Here is an 18,199-nt window from a genome sequence, read left to right as displayed (position 1 = left end):
AAAGACCAGAAAGAAAAGCTTATTTGTGTTGGTGTGGAGTTGAGTTTGCCTGTCTCAAACTGGACCTGATACATTACTTTTACAATAAATAGTCGAGCATCGACGTCTTAACGGCGGCGTCGAGATTCGAACTCGCAGCCCGCTGCTCTCCCTCTAAATTCCCCCTCACGCTTCCCTCCCTCCCAGCGCCGCGCAAGCGCCGTCATCTTGGTGACGCAGGAGGGCGTGGCTTCAGGCACGGAGGGGGCGTGGCTCCCGATTCCGGACTCGGGAGGACTTTCGAAAAGCTCCCGCAGCCGCCGAGGGGGAAGGAGGAGGCGGATCAGGTGCGGCGGATCGGGCCCCGGTCGCTCTCCCCCGCCGCTCCCCCTCGGGACCCCGGGCCCTTTATTGACTTGGCGGCAGCAGGTGGCGGCAGCCGCGGGTGAGGCGACGGCGGGGGGGGGGGCGAGCGGGAGGCCGCTCTCTGTGAGGGACGCGGAGGGGGAGGGCCGCGGCGGCGGCGGCGGCTGCTGCGGCTTTGTGTCCCTCTGCACCATTGGCTGGAGCAGGGAGGCAGCGTGGAAAGGACGGCGACGCTGATTGGCTGTGCGCGGTCCGGGGAGCGGGGAGGGAAGGAGGGCGATACGATTGGCTGGGCGGTCGGTCCACCTCCCTCTCTCCGTCCGGAGGGGAGGGGCGAAGGGAGGAGGGCTGGCCCCTACCCCATACACTGGCTCATGGGGGGGGGGGAGTCCCCTTCCCCTCAAATCCAAATAATAAAAATAATATAGCGAGGGGCTGAATCTTAGAATGCTCACTCCATTTGCAAAGGCTGAATGGGGGGTTGGGTTTTTTGGCGGGGAGGAGGAATAGCTTGGATTTGGATCCTTCCCCTTCGATCTTCATCAGAGGCGTACCTAAGATCAAGTGCACTCTCCAACCCCCAGCCATAAAAAGAAAATGTTACCCAAGTACTCTTAAGTGCATCCAGAGTGAATTGCAGTCCAAAACATCTGGAGGGCATTAGGTTGGCGAGTGCTGTTTTAAGGTACGGGGGCAGGATTGTCAGATGCAGAAAGGCACTGGAGCTTTGGCAGAAATTTGTAATTATTTTCAAAGGACATCAGGTGTTTAGGATGGCTGTTTTGGAGAGACCAGCTGCCCTTCTGGGTTTTGTTGTTGTTGTTGTTTAGTCATGTCCTCCTCTTCGTGACCCCATGGACCAGAGCACATCAGGCACTCCTGTCTTCCTTCCTCCTGCAGTTTGGTCAAACTCAAGTTCGTAGCTTCGAGAACACTGTCCAACCATCTTGTCATCCCCTTCTACTTGTGCCTTCAATCTTTCCCAACATCAGGGTCTTTTCCAGGGAGTCTGAGCACTTCTTCCCTCCATTATTGTCATCTGCCCTTAATCTCAGCGAAATAGGAGCTATGCAGGAGGGAGGAGGTGTCACTTTGCATGCGCTAGGTGTGGGTTACTCTCCTTTTTAAAAGTCAAACTGTGGGACCCTGGTTGAAATTAGCTTTCAGTAACCCAGGACCTCCATACACCCTGCTCAGTCTTGTGCTCCACAGAGGAGGCACTCTCCATTGTCTCTCAATACAGATGGATGCCCTCCACACTATAGTCCCATTGGAGTTAACAGCAGCTTACATCTGAGTATACATGAATAGGATTGCTCTGCATTCATTTCCCAAGCACACCATTGCTCAGGACAGTCTCTCTCCCCTTGGCTAAAATACATATTAAAAAAAATAATTGGTGTGCAATAATTGAAAACAACAGCAACCACACTATGCTCTGCTACCCAGAATATAAAGGCCTAAGGAATACTGTACTTGCATAGCACAGCCTGAGTTTTTCTGATATCCCATGAAGGCTGCCAGTTAGAGGCCACAGGAAGTTGGAGGATGCAGTGAGGTGGTAATTCATGTTTTTTCTTGTCAACCAGTCTCTAGTTATTGAGCTGTTGTGTGTTTGGTCACAAAGAGAGCCACTTGAGTATAGCAGTTAGAGAGCTGGTAAAACCTGGGAGACCAGAGTTCAATAAGTAGATCCCAGTAAGTTCATTGTAACTTACTTCCTTACTACAGCAAAATCCATAGCATATCTACTGAGAGGTAAGTCTCATTAAATTTAATGGGATTTATTCCCAGGTTAGGCTGCAAGCCTAACTCCACTTACTTGGGAGTAAGTCCCACGGAACTCAGTGAGATTTACTTTAGAATAGATTTGGTTAGGATTACACTGTTAGTATGGCTAGGATTGTGCTGCAGGTTTATAATATAAGTAACCCCATAAGTAACCCCAATGTGAATTCAATTGGACATGCTAGTATATACTTTTAGGTTTGCTGATTTACTCTGGTCTAGAATAGTAACAAGGACGCGGGTGGTGCTGTGGTCTAAACCACAGAGTCTAGGGCTTGCTGATCTGCGGTTCGAATCCCCGTGACGGGGTGAGCTCCCGTTCCTCGGTCCCTGATCCTGCCCACCCAGCAGTTCAAAAGCATGTCAAGTGCAAGTAGATAAATAGGTACCGCTCTGGCGGAAAGGTAAACGGCGTTTCCGTGCGCTGCTCTGGTTCGCCAGAAGCGGCTTAGTCATGCTGGCCACATGACCCAGAAGCTGTCTGCGGACAAACACCAGCTCCCTCAGCCTATAGAGCGAGATGAGCGTGCAACCCTAGAGTCATTTGCGGCTGGACCTAACAGTCAGGGGTACCTTTACCTTTAGAATAGTAAAAAACTAAATGGAATCTAATTAATTGTTCAGTATTCATACGAAAACCAATAATAATTGTGAAGCAGAGAACCTTCTGAACCTAGACAAGGCACTTAAACATTATAGTTTGGTTAATTCTTAGAATTTAAGTGTATACTGTTTTCTTTGCAAAAGTGGAGGGTAGGGACAGCATCAGAATAACAAGCACAAACTTGATAAATGTCCACTTTATGAAATCATGCTTCTTTTCCCAACTTATGAGAATTGGCAGGAATTGGATTTGTGGCTTCTTTAGCCCATATCCACCTCACAGTCTCTTCTCTTTCTGACTTTTCCTTTAGTGCTGCAAACCATATTGTGGGAACCAGAGCCGTTAAGGTCTACTGCACATAGACATGCAGACAATATAGCCTCACACAATTATCCAGAGCTAGACTAAAACACTTTGCTGCCCTAGGAGGGGTGGCGAATGAGCCTCATCCTACACCCCAAATCAATGTGCATGGTAGCCAAGGCTTGCCACTTTCTTCTAGCACATGAAGCAGAAAATCCAACAAGCTATGGTACTTTCTTGCTCTTTGTCCATAAAAAATACATTAAAACCATTAACAGCTTGCTGTCCTTTCTATGTCACCCAAAATCAGCTGCCTGAGGCAGCTATCCTACTCTGATGGTCATGCACAGATGTTGCTCCTCACCTTCATTTACCTTTCCATGGAAACTAAAACATATCTCCCCTCCTTCAGTTTCTGCTGCACAGCTGTTTAAAGTGCTGCTGTCCCTTTAAAAACATCAACCAGCCTTGCTATTCCTTCTGCAACATCCCACATACCTGTCTTCCCCCTTTAAGAGCAGCCTCTCCCACCTGCCATGACCCCTCTTGTCTTTATTAGGGCTGAATAATGGGAATCCGGCCCTTTCCCTTCCTTTCTTCACAAAGGGTGTTTGGCTCCATGGCTGAAGTGTGGAGGATGTCGTTTTTTGCAAAATTGTCAGTGATATTTTTGTAGAGTTTCTGCAAATCTTGCTGTGGCGAATTATGGGAGGTTAACAGTACAGTTGTGTCAGTAATTATGTGGTGTTTCATGCAGTTAATGGACACAGAAGACAAGCTCAGGGAGCTTGCAGTTGAAACTTGCAGTTCAGGGAATAGGAGGGAATGAAGAGTCATGGGTAATGAGGGAAAGCTCGATTGGTTTTTTTTTGTCCTGACCATTTTGATTTTAAAGTTTAAAGCTATTGCAGTATGAACAAAGCGGTATAAAATGTGTGTGGTTTAAGCAAGCAGGGGAGAAAAGTATAGATGCATTAGGCTATGTTACAGTGTGTGGTCTCTGTTCCACATTGGGCGAGGATAAGGCTGAGAGAGAAAGGTCTGTAAAAAACACTTAGCTGAGTATAAAGATCCCACCTCATATTCTCTTCAGGTTGATCTCTGCTGTGCTGGGGGCAGGAGGAGGGGGGAGGACAGGTGGGGGGGGGACAGGAAGTGGACTGGGGATGATAATATTTTCTCCCCCACTCCATTTTCAATTCTCACCAGAAGTTGTGAGTAAAACAAAGTTATATGAATCAATATTATGCTGTATTTCCATTAAAGCAATTAGTCTTAAGTAATGACTAGACTCCAGACCCTTTAAAAATGTTTTCTAACTTCACACAGCAGCATTTTTTTAAAAGAAAAGTGGGCAGGGGTGCAGTGATGATGAATAGGACAGAGAAGTCTTCCTCTATCCCGTCCAGTGTATACTGGGGTATGAAAACACATGTCATGAACATGATTCCATTCCAGCACTCTTGGTATCCCTGTTCACCCATCTGCAGAGAAAGTCGCTCCTGTGGCAAAATAGTTTCCAGAATATTGAAAATGAGAATGCCATGTGTTCTGGGATTCTAGTGTGAATGTTTCTTTGCTACCCAAGATGTATTTACTTGCACTGTAGGAAAGATGAGGCTTCATTTTACTTGCAGCTGCTTAGCATATGCTTTTGAAGCTGGATTTGAGGTTGCATTCATAGGTTTTATGATGGATTCTCAAGGGGCTCATTTAGAATATGCCTGCTCTGTGTGCTTGGCCCTGTAAGTAGTGTCTGAATTGCTGTAGTCTGTATAGTTCTGGACTTTCGTAGCGTCTCATAACAGAAGCCTGCTTCAGGTATTCCCACTTTCCACCAGTTTGCAGAGGAACAAATGTGTTGTTAGTAAGGCTTTCTATACTGTGGTGTGTAAGAATAATCTTTAAATGTAGCTATTTTTTAAATGTTGGTGTCCTTGCAAATGCCAGTGAATTTAGCTGTGTTAAATACACTCCTTTGCTTCAGGAATAATAGAATCATAGAGTTAGAAGGAGACCCTGAACGTCAGTATAGGAATCCTTTACACACCCTTCTCTGGGTGGGCCATTTATTGACATCCATATCCCCACTTGTTCTTGGAAGCTCAGGTTGTGCAACTTTTCTAATATAAAAAGGGTGAAGAATATATAAAAATGCATAGAGTACAGATGGCCATAGATACTCAATCAGAAGCTCCCAAATAGATTAACTCCCAAATTCCAATTGCCAGCCTACATAGAAGTGTGTTGGGTAGCGTCTTTAAATTCCACATGCTCCTATTCTTACAGACCTTCTGAAGAAGACAGTGATTAGTTATATAGCAGCAGCTCCTGAGAAGTAACAGCTGTAACTTAACATTGAATTATCACCCATGATGTGCTAAGCGCTCTACAGAGCAGAACACCTCTCTGTGTGTTCTGAGGAAATTGTGCTGTTAAGAGGTGCATTTGATTGGTGGCTGCTGTACCATGGAAAACTGGGTGCTTCTTAGTGATGTTTGCATGTGAAGCTTCAGTTTAAGAATTATTACTTGTTCCTAGAATTAGCAGTTGGCTCCAGGGATCACAGATACTTCTTATTTTCTTGCAGAATGTGAAGAGCTTACCTCCAAAGGTGTCTGAGGTTGCAGCATTTCACAGGGTGGCTTCATTTCCGCCCAAAATCTGAGCTGTGTGATCAGCTGTGGCATGTCTTGTGACAATATGAATGTAGCATGAAGTAGAGCAGGAATGAGGAACCTGAGGCCTTGTTGCTGCACTACAACTCACATAATCTCTGACCATGGGGCAGGTTGGCTGGGGCTGATGAAAGGGGGAGATCATAGAATCATGGAATTGTAGCGTTGAAAGGGAGGGTCATCTAGTGGGGCTCAAACCCTGAGATTAAGAGTCTCATCCTCTACCAACTGAGCTATCCCAGCAACAACTGAAGGGCCACAGGTTCCCCATCCTTGGAGTTGAGGCTGGAGATGGAGGAGTATTGTGTTGGAGGAACAAGAATGAACACTGAAGGCTGGAGTGGTGGGGAGGAAGAAGTTTGAGAGAGGCCCTGCATCTTTACGTGACATCTCGCTGCCTTGCACTATACATCTGACAAGGCCTGGCATTGTGTTAACTGTTCTGCACAGACAACCTTTCATAAAGGTGGTGGAGGGGAGTGCTGACATTTCCTCACACAGACTGGCCACCTGCAGAGTCTGCTTCGAACAGGGTGAAAAAGAGTTCACTGCTTCCTTATGGTTGCTCCAGGCAGTTTCTTGCCAGAGGAAAGGACTTGGCTAATTTTCTGTCCTGTTTGCATCACTGTTTTGTACTTGCCTTTGCTGCCTGTGTTAAGGGCATTCTTTTGATAGTGAAACCTTCTGTAAGGGAATATCTTTAATTCATAAATCTCTAATACACAGTAGCACCTCCAGAAAGAAACATAACTTGCCTTAAGTGTGTGTCATAGCCAAAGTCTTAATCTCCATCTAGCGCCCACCAGGGTGCCCTAGGTGGTGATCTGCATCTATCCCTGGTTGCCCAAAGTTTGCTTGCAAATGCTGCAGTTCTTGTGTGCTCATACCTGAGAGATTTCTGTTCTGTTATATTGCCTGACCTTTGCATTACAGGGTAATAGGGTGTGGCGTTGGCATGCCTGAGACAGGTTTTTTGGGCTGGAGGGGGGAGTGGACAGAGCTGCATTGGAAGGATGACCAAATAGGCAATTGTTTCAGCTGCTTTCTCTAACAATCATAATGGAACTGGTCTGCGAGCCAGCAGCCTGACATCACCTGTGCCAACTCACAGGGTGTTTGCTGCTTGTTCAAATACAGCAACAGAATTAGGATGGGAGTATGAAGATGCTTTGCTCTGCTTATGCTTTGGGCTTCACAAGAAAAATAGGTAGCACTTCATGCAGCCTTAAAAGAACTAACAAGACCTGCAAGCTTTCTCAGAACTGGCCAATTTTTGTATGCAATTGTTGGGCTGACCGTTGTTCTCAGTTTTGCATTAAATGTCCTGGTTCTTTTTGTTGCTGTTTGCAGAAAGGAAGGAGAGGGTTTTTTGGTAGAAGTAAGTGAGGAAGAATAATAGTTAGTAATATGCAAAGCCATTGGTTTTAAGTTGTTGTATCTTCCTTGGTATATCAGTCTTAGCTGGTGCTCTGGGAAAGCCTATACAGTACAGTGGTACCTTGGTTCAAGAACAGCTTAGTTTATGCACAACTTGTTTAAGAATTAAGAATGCTGGAAACCTGGAAGTAGGTGTTTTAGTTTGTGAACTTTGCCTTGGAAGCATGTTCTGCTTCCTGTTGAGTGTAAATTGAAAAACGCTTTGGTTTAAGAATGGACTTCAGGAACAGATTAAGTTCATAAACCAAGGTACCACTGTACAATGTTTGCGCACAAACCACAGGAAACATGGACAGACAGACATGTCATTCAATCATAGTCAGGAAGTTGTCCTAGTGCAGTGAATAATTTTTTTGGGGGGGTCTTGTCCTGCACTTGCCAGTACTTGCAGAGTACTTCCCAGTTTTTAGACCTTGTTCCTCTTGCTTTTAAAAACTTATGGTGCACAATTATATACATTTTTCACTGCTAATGTGCACCCTTTTTGCAAAACCAGTCATAAGGTTTTACGTAGCATTTAATGTGTGGGGCAATATGAATGAGATAAGATAGGGGAGATCTGCAATAATTTCTTAATTGCTCCTGGCCAGGACTAAGTTTTCCTCTATTGCAAGTGGATTTGTAGCTTATATAATGGCAAGGGTCAGTATTCAACTCCACTGACAATATTGTGCCCTGGAGTTTCTTAAATGGCAGCACAAAGGCCTCTTTGCCAATATATATTTTTTCTTCCCTTCCCCAAGTTGTGTTCAGTGTATTGGCAATAAGCTGAGCTTCTGGGAATGGTAAAGTATTGTCTGCTACAGCAAGCCTATAATAATCCTCTGCTGTCATGACAATAGCTGAGAAGCTGTGGGTCTAAACACTCTGACAGTGTTGCATGCAAATGTGAATTACTTGGTTCTTTGCTTGTGAGCGATTATTATGCCTGCTTTCTCCTATGGTTCGCTTTTTAGTAGTGCCTGTATATGGTAGCGATCAGTCTGAAAAATGTTTTTGAGTGCATGGGAATTGAGAGTGACCCAAAGCCTCGTGGTAGGAAAGCACTTGCCTCCTGGTTAGATTGTTAAATATTTATTCCTTTATGGCTGTGGTTTTCCTACAATGTTCTGGGGCTCTAGTGGTGCCTCAGAAGAAGCCTGTTTGAGAGGCTTTCAACAGAAAGAGCAGTGATGGTCAAATAGCTCCCTTGAATAGATTCTTTGCTCACTGTTACCAATCTCCCCCGACACTGCACAGTTTCAGGAGGGTGTTGGGCATGTTTTAGGGGTGACTCTCTTGGTTCAAGTGTGACAACAGGCCTGGCTAGTGCTCTATTTGAGCAAAGTGCGCATCTTAGGGCAGAGGTTTTCAACCTTTTTGGGTCCACTGCTCCCTTGACCAACTACATTCTTTCTGTGGCTCCCCTGTGGGGTCAGGAGATCAGTTATGTCCCCTCCTCCCCTTGCCTGCAGAGCTGGCAGCCTCTCACCCTTTTTCAAACACCCTCCCTGGTGGAGTGCTCCCTCAGCCTCCTCTCCCCTCCCCTTGGGAGTCCTCTGGGCAGCTGCTTCCACCCCCCCACAAAGAGAGGTGCCTCCTCACCCCCCCGGGGGGGCTGGGAAGAGGATGCCCCCAGCCTTAGCAGCCTGACGAACACTGGCCAAAGGTGAATGTGACGCCAGCACTTTACTCACCTTGGGAGGTAGCAGTGGCAGCTGCAGGCGCCACCAGGTCTGCATGGCGGAAAGTCTCTCCTTTGGCTCCAGGCACTCAGCTCCCAGGCAGGCCTTGCACATAGCAAGTAGAAGAAAGGCCAGTGTGTCGCTTACCTGCCAGACCTCTCACTTGTCACTTGTTTGGGAAGAGTCCCAAAAGCAGGGGCTGGTGGACTGGTTGTCTGGGCTCCCTCACCCACTTGCTTGCTTACTCTGAGGCCCCTCAGCTCCTGGCAACCAGCACCCCATGACCAGTCCCAGAGACACCATTTGCCTGGGGAGCTTGTAACCAGGGCTTCAACAAACAGCAAGTCTTTGGGAATCAGACACGAGATGGCATCAGAGGAGGGAAGGAAGGAAAGAGGGACCGAGGCCAGGGTTGCCTGTGACACCCCTCACCATCATTCAAGGCACCCCAGGGTGCCATGACACAGGTTGAATACCACTGCCTTAGGGCATTTCTAAGAACTTGCTGCAAAATTCTGTGTTCCTATGGCAGATGTGCAAGGGACTCTCAGCAAGGGTCAGTAAGTAGAAAGTGTTCCCTGAATATTAAAGAGGCTGAATTAATGGGCTCAAATTAACAGGTAGATCCAGGGAATGCTTTATGCACTGCTGGTCAAGCAGACCTCATTTTGTGAGGTCCACAACCTGGCTACCTCTGACATACAGCCACATTCAAACTTCATGAAATCTGATTTCTGTACTCCTGTACTGTATGTTTCCCTTATAGTAGTAAGATAAATTAAAGACTGAGTACAAGGGCTGAGACTGGGGGGCACCTGGGGTGAGTGGAAATCACCAAGAGGCCACCACTGACAGGAAGTGATGCATGTTGCCAACTCTTCCATGGTTCCTGCTTTGTGTTCCCTCCATTTATCAAAATTGCCTGCAGCTAACTAACTTCTTTCAGGAAGAAGTGTTTGTGAAGTAATTAAAGCAGTTGGCTGGAATTTAAGTTAGTAAAATAAAACTGTTCCAACCCGTTTCTCTTCTCCTCTGCTGTTTGCAACATGTTGTGAGCGGAACTGTTTGTTTCAGCCTCCTCAAGTCTGAGATGGTTGTGAGACTGGCGTCCTTGCCAGCAGGGCTCAGGTTGTGTGCGCACACGTCTGCCGCTTCACCCAGCCTTGCAATGAAGTTGGCCAAGGTTGCCACTGCATATGCCCACAAGAGATCAAACTGGGGGGTAGCTTCGTGAAAGGTCCCCTCCCCCCGTAACTGTAGGGTTGGGAGGGAATGACTGCTGACCCAGCTGGGGAATAGGCTAGGGATGGCTGGAAAATGAAGGTAGGCTTATGCTCTTTACTTACTCTCTTTCCCCATAAAGCAAAGGCTTTTATGATTTCTGCCATGCCAGCCCCTTTCTCAAGCCTAAACTTGATAGCGAGTTTGGAAAGCCGAAAGCAGCAGGAAGCTTTTTTGCTCAACCCAGTACTTCAGTTATGACCATTTACATCCCTCAAGAATAGCAGGCAGGCAAGAAGTTGTTGAGGCTTTGCTAAGAACTGGAGATGGGGCTATATCTGTCGTGCTTGCTGAAGGGGGCGTGTTTTCCAGTGTTTTCCTTTCTATTCTAACACCTGTTGCTTTAGTGTGCATGTTCTTTAACTGATTCTCAAACATTTTTTTCAAACCCAGGTATCTCCCCTGTGCCATAATGGGTCTAGCTTTGTTTCTGGGCAAATATTTTAATTTGCAAACTTGCTGGTTTTTTGTTTTTCTTTAACAGCTGATGGGCCTTCTTAAGACCATATGAATTAATGAGCTGGTAACTGATCAAAGAGAATCCTTATGTGTGCTTTGAATGGAAATGTGGATAACTGCTTGGAACATATTCTGGGGTGTTGTGTGACATACTGTGTAGATACGTGGTTCTCAAATGTTTTTCTCTGGGCCACACTTTCAGAACAAAAAATGGCTCACTCCACATCATTTTTTAAAATTATTATTAATAAGTAGTACATTGCAAAATGAAAAGCAACAACTCCTAATAATGCTTAGTATATGACATAAAACACATAGGATATCCATAAAGTATAAAACAATGCAGCTACGTATGAACATAAATCATTCACAACTTATAGTACTGATTGTCCTTGAATCTTCCTGCCACAGTTGCCATCCTCTTCTGCTGCACCAGTGCACTGTGCCACACCGTTTGAGAACCACAGTGCAGATGTTGCTCCAAAATCCTTTAGTCTACCTCCTTTCCCTTGAGAGAGTGATGAAGAACATCTGCACTAGTAGTCTGGAAGGAATGTAGGCTGCTTCTGGTATCGGACTCTTGATGTAGAGCTTGCTGTGCAAGGGTGCCTTCTTCCCCATGTCCGAGAGTTTCCATCTGTTTTTGTTCAACTTGCAGGTTCGCAAGGAGGGAAGAAGGGCATATGTTGGAGAGGATGTGGAGAGAAGTTTTGTGAGTATCTAAATATTTGTGTGTTATGTAAACTGGGAACTGGTGGTCCAACGCGCAGCCTGCAGGTTCTGTGTCAAAGTACTCCTGCCGCCCACTTAGTATGAAAAGTTGGGCCACCCAGACCTATCCTCCCCCCCCCCATGTCCTTCATAATCGCGTGAAAGCTAACTGCACAGCAAACTTTGATTTGGTTACAGAAATTGTGAATATCAGGTGTGGCTGGACCAATATCAAAGTAGCCCATTTTAAGACTGAGATGGCATAGAATCTGGGGATTGTGTGCAAGGGCAAAATTGCACAAACTCAGAGTTCTCCCCTCCAACTGCCCCCACTATCAAACATGTTGTGAGATCAGGGCTGTCCAAAATCTCACGGGAGCCTCCCAGAGCAGGAAAATCTCACATGGGGAACACTTTTAAGCCCTCTGGAGGCTCACGAGAGATCTCTTGGGGAGGTCTGAAGATACATTGGATGCCTGCAAGTGGATCCATGTGAGGGCCTCCAGAACCTAGTAAGGAAGGGTCTCCTGCCCCCTCTCTGTTTATTTATGTTTATTTTTTGATGTTATGCCTAAAGCTATGAACACATAAGTATAAGTTGTGGTTCCACTGTAATTTCTGAAGCTTCTTTCTTACTCCAGCAAATTGCCCAAAGCAGCTCATAGTATACAAAGATAACAGTACAATTTTACTAAAAAGCAGCACATTAATTCAGCATTTGAGTTCTAAAATATTTCAGTTGTAAGATTCAAATGTGTCAATTTTCTCTATGGAGAGCATTTCATCTCTGAACATTAGCATGAGCTCTTGTATATGAATTTGGCAGGCCCTCCCATAATTTTCATTGTGCTTAAAGGCTAGGGGGGAAAAAGGCAGTAGAACAGAACAATCACAGGTTGATGGTCTTAAAAAGCTGTCTTTTATAGTTGTATCTTACCTTGCAGTCCACAGGATAAAAACCAACACACACTGTGGGGAAAATAAAAGACCTTTTAAATTTCTAACATCTCAAGCTTAAGTGTGTAAGTGAATTATCACCCAGAATGTGGAATTTCAATCTAGGTTAAGAATTTTGCCCTGTCCTTTTTACTTATTATCAGGTGAGTGTGTCTTCATAATCCTGCTTTAGCGTTTGATTATAAAGGCAACCGAAATATTTAGTTGGGTTTTTCCATGATGATTTCACATTGTAAGGTTTGTGACGGAGACATGCTTAAAAGCCTGGAACCTTTAGGGTACAGATGCCTGCGTACTTAGACAATGAAATAATCCAATTTTAGCTTGGCGCTGGAGAAGAGTGTCACGCCAGAGCAAATGCAAATTGCTGTGCAGCAGCTGGGTTTGTCAAGAGCAATTTTGAGCTTAGAGGGTTCCAAGTACAGAGGAAAAAGTGTCCCCCTTTCCCCTCTTTGTGCTTGTTAAAAGCTTCTGAATATTTGCTTTTGCCGGAAGCGTAAGTTTGGTTTACACTATGGCTGTTGGAGTTGCCATGAAATGTATATTTTGGATTATAGAATATAAAACACATTATTTTTCAAGAACTCAGCAGTATAGTAGAAACTGAGGGACCTCTCTAGAGGGCTGAAGAGCTTTAATGTCTAATTTCAATTTTCTATCTTGGTTATAATACTAAGTACCTTCATTGCTTTTAATGGCAGGGGTTATTGACTGTCTCAAGTCTCTCATATTTTTTGTCTCATGGTATTTATTTTAAAGTTTAAAAAGGTTGTGCAGAGATTTCTCTGTTTCCTCCTAGACTAAAGCAGGTGTTGGAATTCATTTTGCATCAACTTTATATCTATTTTTGGAGAGCATTGCATGTGTGGAGTCAGATCACTTATTACATTGCAAAAGTTTTAACTTCTATCCGCATATGTATTGTATGTGTGGCTTCATTATTTTTTTTAATATGTCTAGGCAAATAACATTATAATGTGTGGGGTTCTGGTCACTTGTTAAGGCTATTTTATGAGTTGTGGACCAGATAGTTCATGGTGAAACAGTGCAGAGGTTTGGCACGTGCAGTTTTGAATGCTGAGCAGTCAGCCATTCTAACATTGCAGAACAGATATGTCACGCTTGGGTTTATACACATGCAGGTGGTGGTGTGAAAAGAACTTATTTTGAAGCTTGCATTTCAGTATCCTACTAGTGAACTTTTAAAGATGAAATCCCTTGAGAGTTTGCACATCTCTACATCTCAGTCACACAGCAAATGCAGATTACCAACCTGATGCCCTCCGAAACATTGGACGGGTACTAGTCTGTTGAAATGGATCTGGTGTAGGGGAATAGAATATTTGACAAGGTATCAAGAGACCTAGAATATTTTAAAATGCCTACTCTGTGGCTTTCATTGGATCATCTTGGGCAGAGATAGCATTACTTGACCCAACCTGTCAATTAATACCAGAGTGGTATTGAGGAGAAAATAGGGGACACCAGGTGCACTGTCCTGAGCTCCATGAAAAAATCTTGAGGGTGAGGAGAGAGATTAAAATCCTGACAGATATGCAGCATAATTCTATTCCATGCATAACAGGGATGAAACATCTTGTGTTTGGAACACAGGTACAGTAATGAGATTTCATAATGTGATAGGAGACAGTTTTGCCTGACCCTACTGCTTTCTCTCCTCTGCCCTTCACTAGCTTCCCAGCTCATGCAAATTGCACAACATAAAATGAGCTGCGCTTTATAATCATAAGCATGTGTTTACTTGCTTGTTTTTCCCCTTTGCATGGAGATCGAAGTCTTCTCCCTTGCACATATGAATCAACTCATTGATCCTTGGTAGTGTGCCAGTGAAAGGCAGCTGATTATTGAGACAGCTTTTCTTGCTTGCATAGATCACCACAGAAGTAGCAAAGCAGTTTTGTCTCACATCCAGGGTGAGTTCTAACTTATTGATGGTAGGGAAACAAAAGCTTCCTGCTTGCTAAGATCTATGTCCTTTGATATGACTCTTGTTAGCAGAGACGATAAATACTAGTTTCTTACAATAGTTTTTGCAAACCATATAGATTGGGGTGGAGGAGTTTTTGTATGACTGTCTCCTTGTTGTAACTGCTTTTTCAAGCAGATGAGCAGGGAGGGAGAAAGGCGGAGACAGCAATCTCCTATGTTCCTCTGCTTTGAACTTCAGTTCCATCACTAGAGATTTTTATTTCCAGAATATTAGCAGCGGACATGAAAAACAGTTTCAGATGAGCACCAACTTATTCAGGCTTGCTTTGAAATATAACTGGTTTTGGTCTTTCTGGATTCTATGAAAAATTCCATTCGTGGCAAAATGGAGAAGGGATGCATTGCTTATGGGAAGGAAGCTCTTAATAGGGACGTAGGTGATATTGTGAGGGTCGTTATAGGTCTGCATTGGCAGTAGAAAGGAAACCCGATCAAAGCTCCTTTAAGCTGCTTTAACATATGGATTTTCAGAAGAGGAAAGTGCAGCCCAGAGAGCTGTCTCACTCTTGAAGGATGACATTCTCTGATCCTGACTGTTGACTCTGCCTGACAGTTATTCTGCTAAATGCCCCCCCCCATTCCACAAGGGGATTTTTGTTATTTGAATAATCTTAATGTGTCTCTTAAAGCAGATGGGATGTTTGCTATTTTGCCAGATCTTCAGTTCTGGGCCCACTTGAGAGGAAAAGGCTCTTACAAGTATGTTTTTGAAGAACAGAAAGGGGCTTTACAATGTACTGCAATGAATGTGGTACAGCAAGAACAGTTGGAGCACAGCTCCCGAACTTTTATTTCTTACATTTACATACCAGCTTTTTCTTCCAAGGAGCTCAAGTTGGTGTACATGGTTCTCTTCTTCTCACCACAACCCTGTGATGTAGGGTAGGCTAAGAGATGGTGATTGGCCAAGGTTACCCAGGGAGCTTAATAGCTGAATGGGGATTCGAACCCTGCTCTTCCACACTGGCTTATTTTCAGACCAGGATTGATGATGCCATCTGAGAGTGCACCGGGGTATTTGACAGTCTGTTAGCTGTGACAAGTGAATAAGATGATAACCAATCTTTTAAGTTGTATTACCATTTGACAGGTTAGCGCATAGAGGAAACTGGAGATGGAGGAAAATACTCAAGCAGAGCCTGGATACGGAGCGTTGTATCTAGTGCTTGTTCTACTTGGAGTTAGACCCACTGTCATTAATATGCACAACTAACTTAAGCCCATAAATTTCATTGTGTCTACTCTGAGTAGAACTTGGTTGGATACAGCCCTTATTTCCTTTGATGGGGTTCCTACTTCATGGTAGCCATTGTAATATTTCTGTGCAAGTTTGCTTACATTTCTAATTGAATTTTAAAGGTTGTATTTCAGCTGGCTGAAGACCTTTTGCTAAAGCTCAGTGTTGGACCTAAGAAGTTGGAACACTGAGTTTAATAGGGCTATTCCCGAGGTAACTATGTTTCTGCCCCAAAGCTTATCAGAGACGTGAACCCCACCAGCTAAGTTCAAACATGCTAGCCACCCACCACCCTTCACTAGATCCCTACTCATCTCTGGAGGACAGTAAGCAGGTCCTAATACACTGGGCATTATGCTATGTACTGCTATTAGTTTATTATATATATAAAATGGGTGGACGCAAACTGCCTGTATGTTTTGGATGTTGCTTGGGGGCAGGGCTGTGGAGGCTGTCATGGAGAGCTCCTGTGCTTCAAAGTTTGCCAGGACACCACTGGTGAATAGCAAACCTATTGTCGAGAAACAAATGCTTCATTTTCACAACTAAACAATGGGTGGTCTTGGCATTGTGACTGACTTCACTGGCAATTAATCCTCACTCCAGTGAGCTATGCTCACATGATTTATTAAGATGACATGGCGCATTAGGGTACTATGCTTCCTTTTTAAAAACCAGAGCATTTAAAGTCTTTATCTTGTTTTGTCAACAGGGGAGCTACTAATACTGACGGTATGGATCATTCTGTGCTCCGAAGGGAGGTGCATCATGAGAGGTATGCGTTTTGGTGCAAAATGAATCATGTTTAATACATTAACACTGCTCAGTGCTTGTTTGTTCTCTCAAGACAAATAAGTTTTTTTTCCCAGAGTTTTGGATGTTCTGCCTTTTGTTTATCAACCTCTGGTGGGTGGTGCTATAGTTGTACAGAAGCTCATCACTCATGCACTGACAAACTTGTTTAGCATGTAGCCTATTGTGAGGATTCTGCCAAATCAATTACATTATGTACAATGTTTGTTAAAGCCTGTTTGGTCTTAAAACAGGATGTGAAACTTGATGAGCTGATGAGAGAATCATGGGTTTGGCAAAAGAATTGAGGCACATGCTTGTAATTTATGGATCAGAAGGGGCTGAATGTTACACTCCCATCACTTTTTAGCATATTTCTGTTGCCATATCCAAGTGTTGCCATAGTTTTTAATATCAGTAATTTTGGCAGTATCGTTGGGAAGGATTCCACCTTTCCCCTCAATTGCGTTTTGATTGTCTTTTGTTAGAGAGGCAGCTCTTATTTGCCAATTACTTCAAGTCGGAATGTCAGTGAGATTGCAGCTGTCTGCTGTTTATAAAATGGTTAAAACCCTCCCAATAGCCTTGTTTCTTTTAATCGTACCCTTCACTGGCACGTAGCCGTTCCCCTTTCTTCTTGCTCTTTGCTCAGCCAACACTTAATTCTCATTGTTTTGTATTTTCTGCTTGAAATCAGCTTGCTATGAAGCTGTTTCTGCCTCACAAAGAATATCCATGTGCATTTGGAATTCAGAGGCTTTTGAGGTATATGGGGAGTTATTACTACCATTTTCCTAACGGGGAAGGAAACTGTTTCTTCTGAAAACATGACACAGGAATGAGACAACTAGCTGAGGAGCTCCTTTGAATATTCTTGCTCTATGAAAATGCATTCTGTGCATTATTTGCATAAACAGCAGATGCAGGATCCTAGTTTGTATCCTTGTTCCTTGGCCACAGGTGCAATTTTGAGGTGGCAGGAGAGCTTCATTTGTTGGTTGCACCTTTTTTGAGACATCACCTACTTTAAAAAACTGCTTTTGTGGTGGTGGTTATTACATTTTGTTTAAACACACTGGGCAATTTTTAACAGAAAGGTTGGTTATGAGTATTCCTTCATCATAAATTTAAAATGCACACATTGAAAACACAGGAAGAATTTTTTTTCTTCATTTTCTGTTGCATGAGATTTTTCAACTGTTCTTATGTTCTTTAAATGCTGATTTCAAATCTGAAATCGATTTTTGTCTACGTGCTATAGTTATCTTTCAATTTCTGACTTTTGCCGATATGTCATATTTACACTGGGGATAAGTGGACACTGACACGTTGATCTACCCTAACCACATGGTAATTATCGTTTTGCAAACTTAATTTTTCTTTATTTTTATAGTTTTGTAACCTAAATATTTGTATTTTTCAGATTGGACCATGGCTTCTTCAAGTAGACAAAAATGTGTAAACAAGCCTGATGCCTTTTGTTATGCTATTTTTGTCTGGTCAATACGAAGAGTATCGGCAAGAAAAACTGACATTCTGTCACCCTATCCCAGTATTCCTTCAGCAATTAGACCTATCCTGCACTCTGAGGAACTCCCAATTCCAGTTTTTAAGGGGTTTGTCTCTTCTGAAGATGAAGGAAGTGAACATGGTGAAGAGCACAACTGGATCATCTGTGTGGATCTCAAAATGGTCAACTTCTTGCTTGGACAACAGAAAGGCTTTACCAAGTACCTGAATAACAACAGCTTGTGGATACCACTAGGAAACAAAAATAGCAGTCATTTGTGTGATCCTTGGGTTCTCGCCAAACCACGGGAACCCCAAAAGGCATATTCTACTGTTTTCCTTTTGTCCAGTCTCCAAACATTTCCTCACAATTCTGACAAACAATATGCGGAGCCCATTTCTTACCTTGGTCGCCCAGAGGAAT

The 18,199-nt window shown here is 43.9% G+C and overlaps 1 protein-coding gene across 9 annotated transcripts in view; it reads left to right on the top strand.

Annotated features, from left to right (window-relative positions):
* The first annotated feature begins 233 nt into the window (after positions 1 to 233).
* Positions 234 to 18,199, top strand: part of KLHL13 (kelch like family member 13) — a 71,475-nt gene continuing 53,509 nt past the window's right edge. For 4 of the 9 annotated variants that reach the window (XM_053374749.1, XM_053374748.1, XM_053374753.1 and 1 more), the window contains exons 1-3: positions 234 to 424; positions 11,218 to 11,271; positions 16,187 to 16,249. In XM_053374749.1, the coding sequence (XP_053230724.1) occupies positions 11,243 to 11,271; positions 16,187 to 16,249 (92 nt within the window). In that variant the 5' untranslated portion in view covers positions 234 to 424; positions 11,218 to 11,242. Of the gene's footprint in view, positions 425 to 11,217; positions 11,272 to 15,596; positions 15,688 to 16,186; positions 16,250 to 18,199 lie in introns of all 9 variants that reach the window. The other 5 variants (XM_053374750.1, XM_053374746.1, XM_053374751.1 and 2 more) reach the window with 3 other exon arrangements.

The sequence above is a fragment of the Podarcis raffonei genome, chromosome Z (genome assembly GCF_027172205.1).
Source record: "Podarcis raffonei isolate rPodRaf1 chromosome Z, rPodRaf1.pri, whole genome shotgun sequence".
Classification (NCBI taxonomy): domain Eukaryota; kingdom Metazoa; phylum Chordata; class Lepidosauria; order Squamata; family Lacertidae; genus Podarcis; species Podarcis raffonei.
The sequence above is the reverse complement of the archived record's forward strand: the minus strand, read 5'-3'. Positions and strand labels throughout refer to the sequence as shown.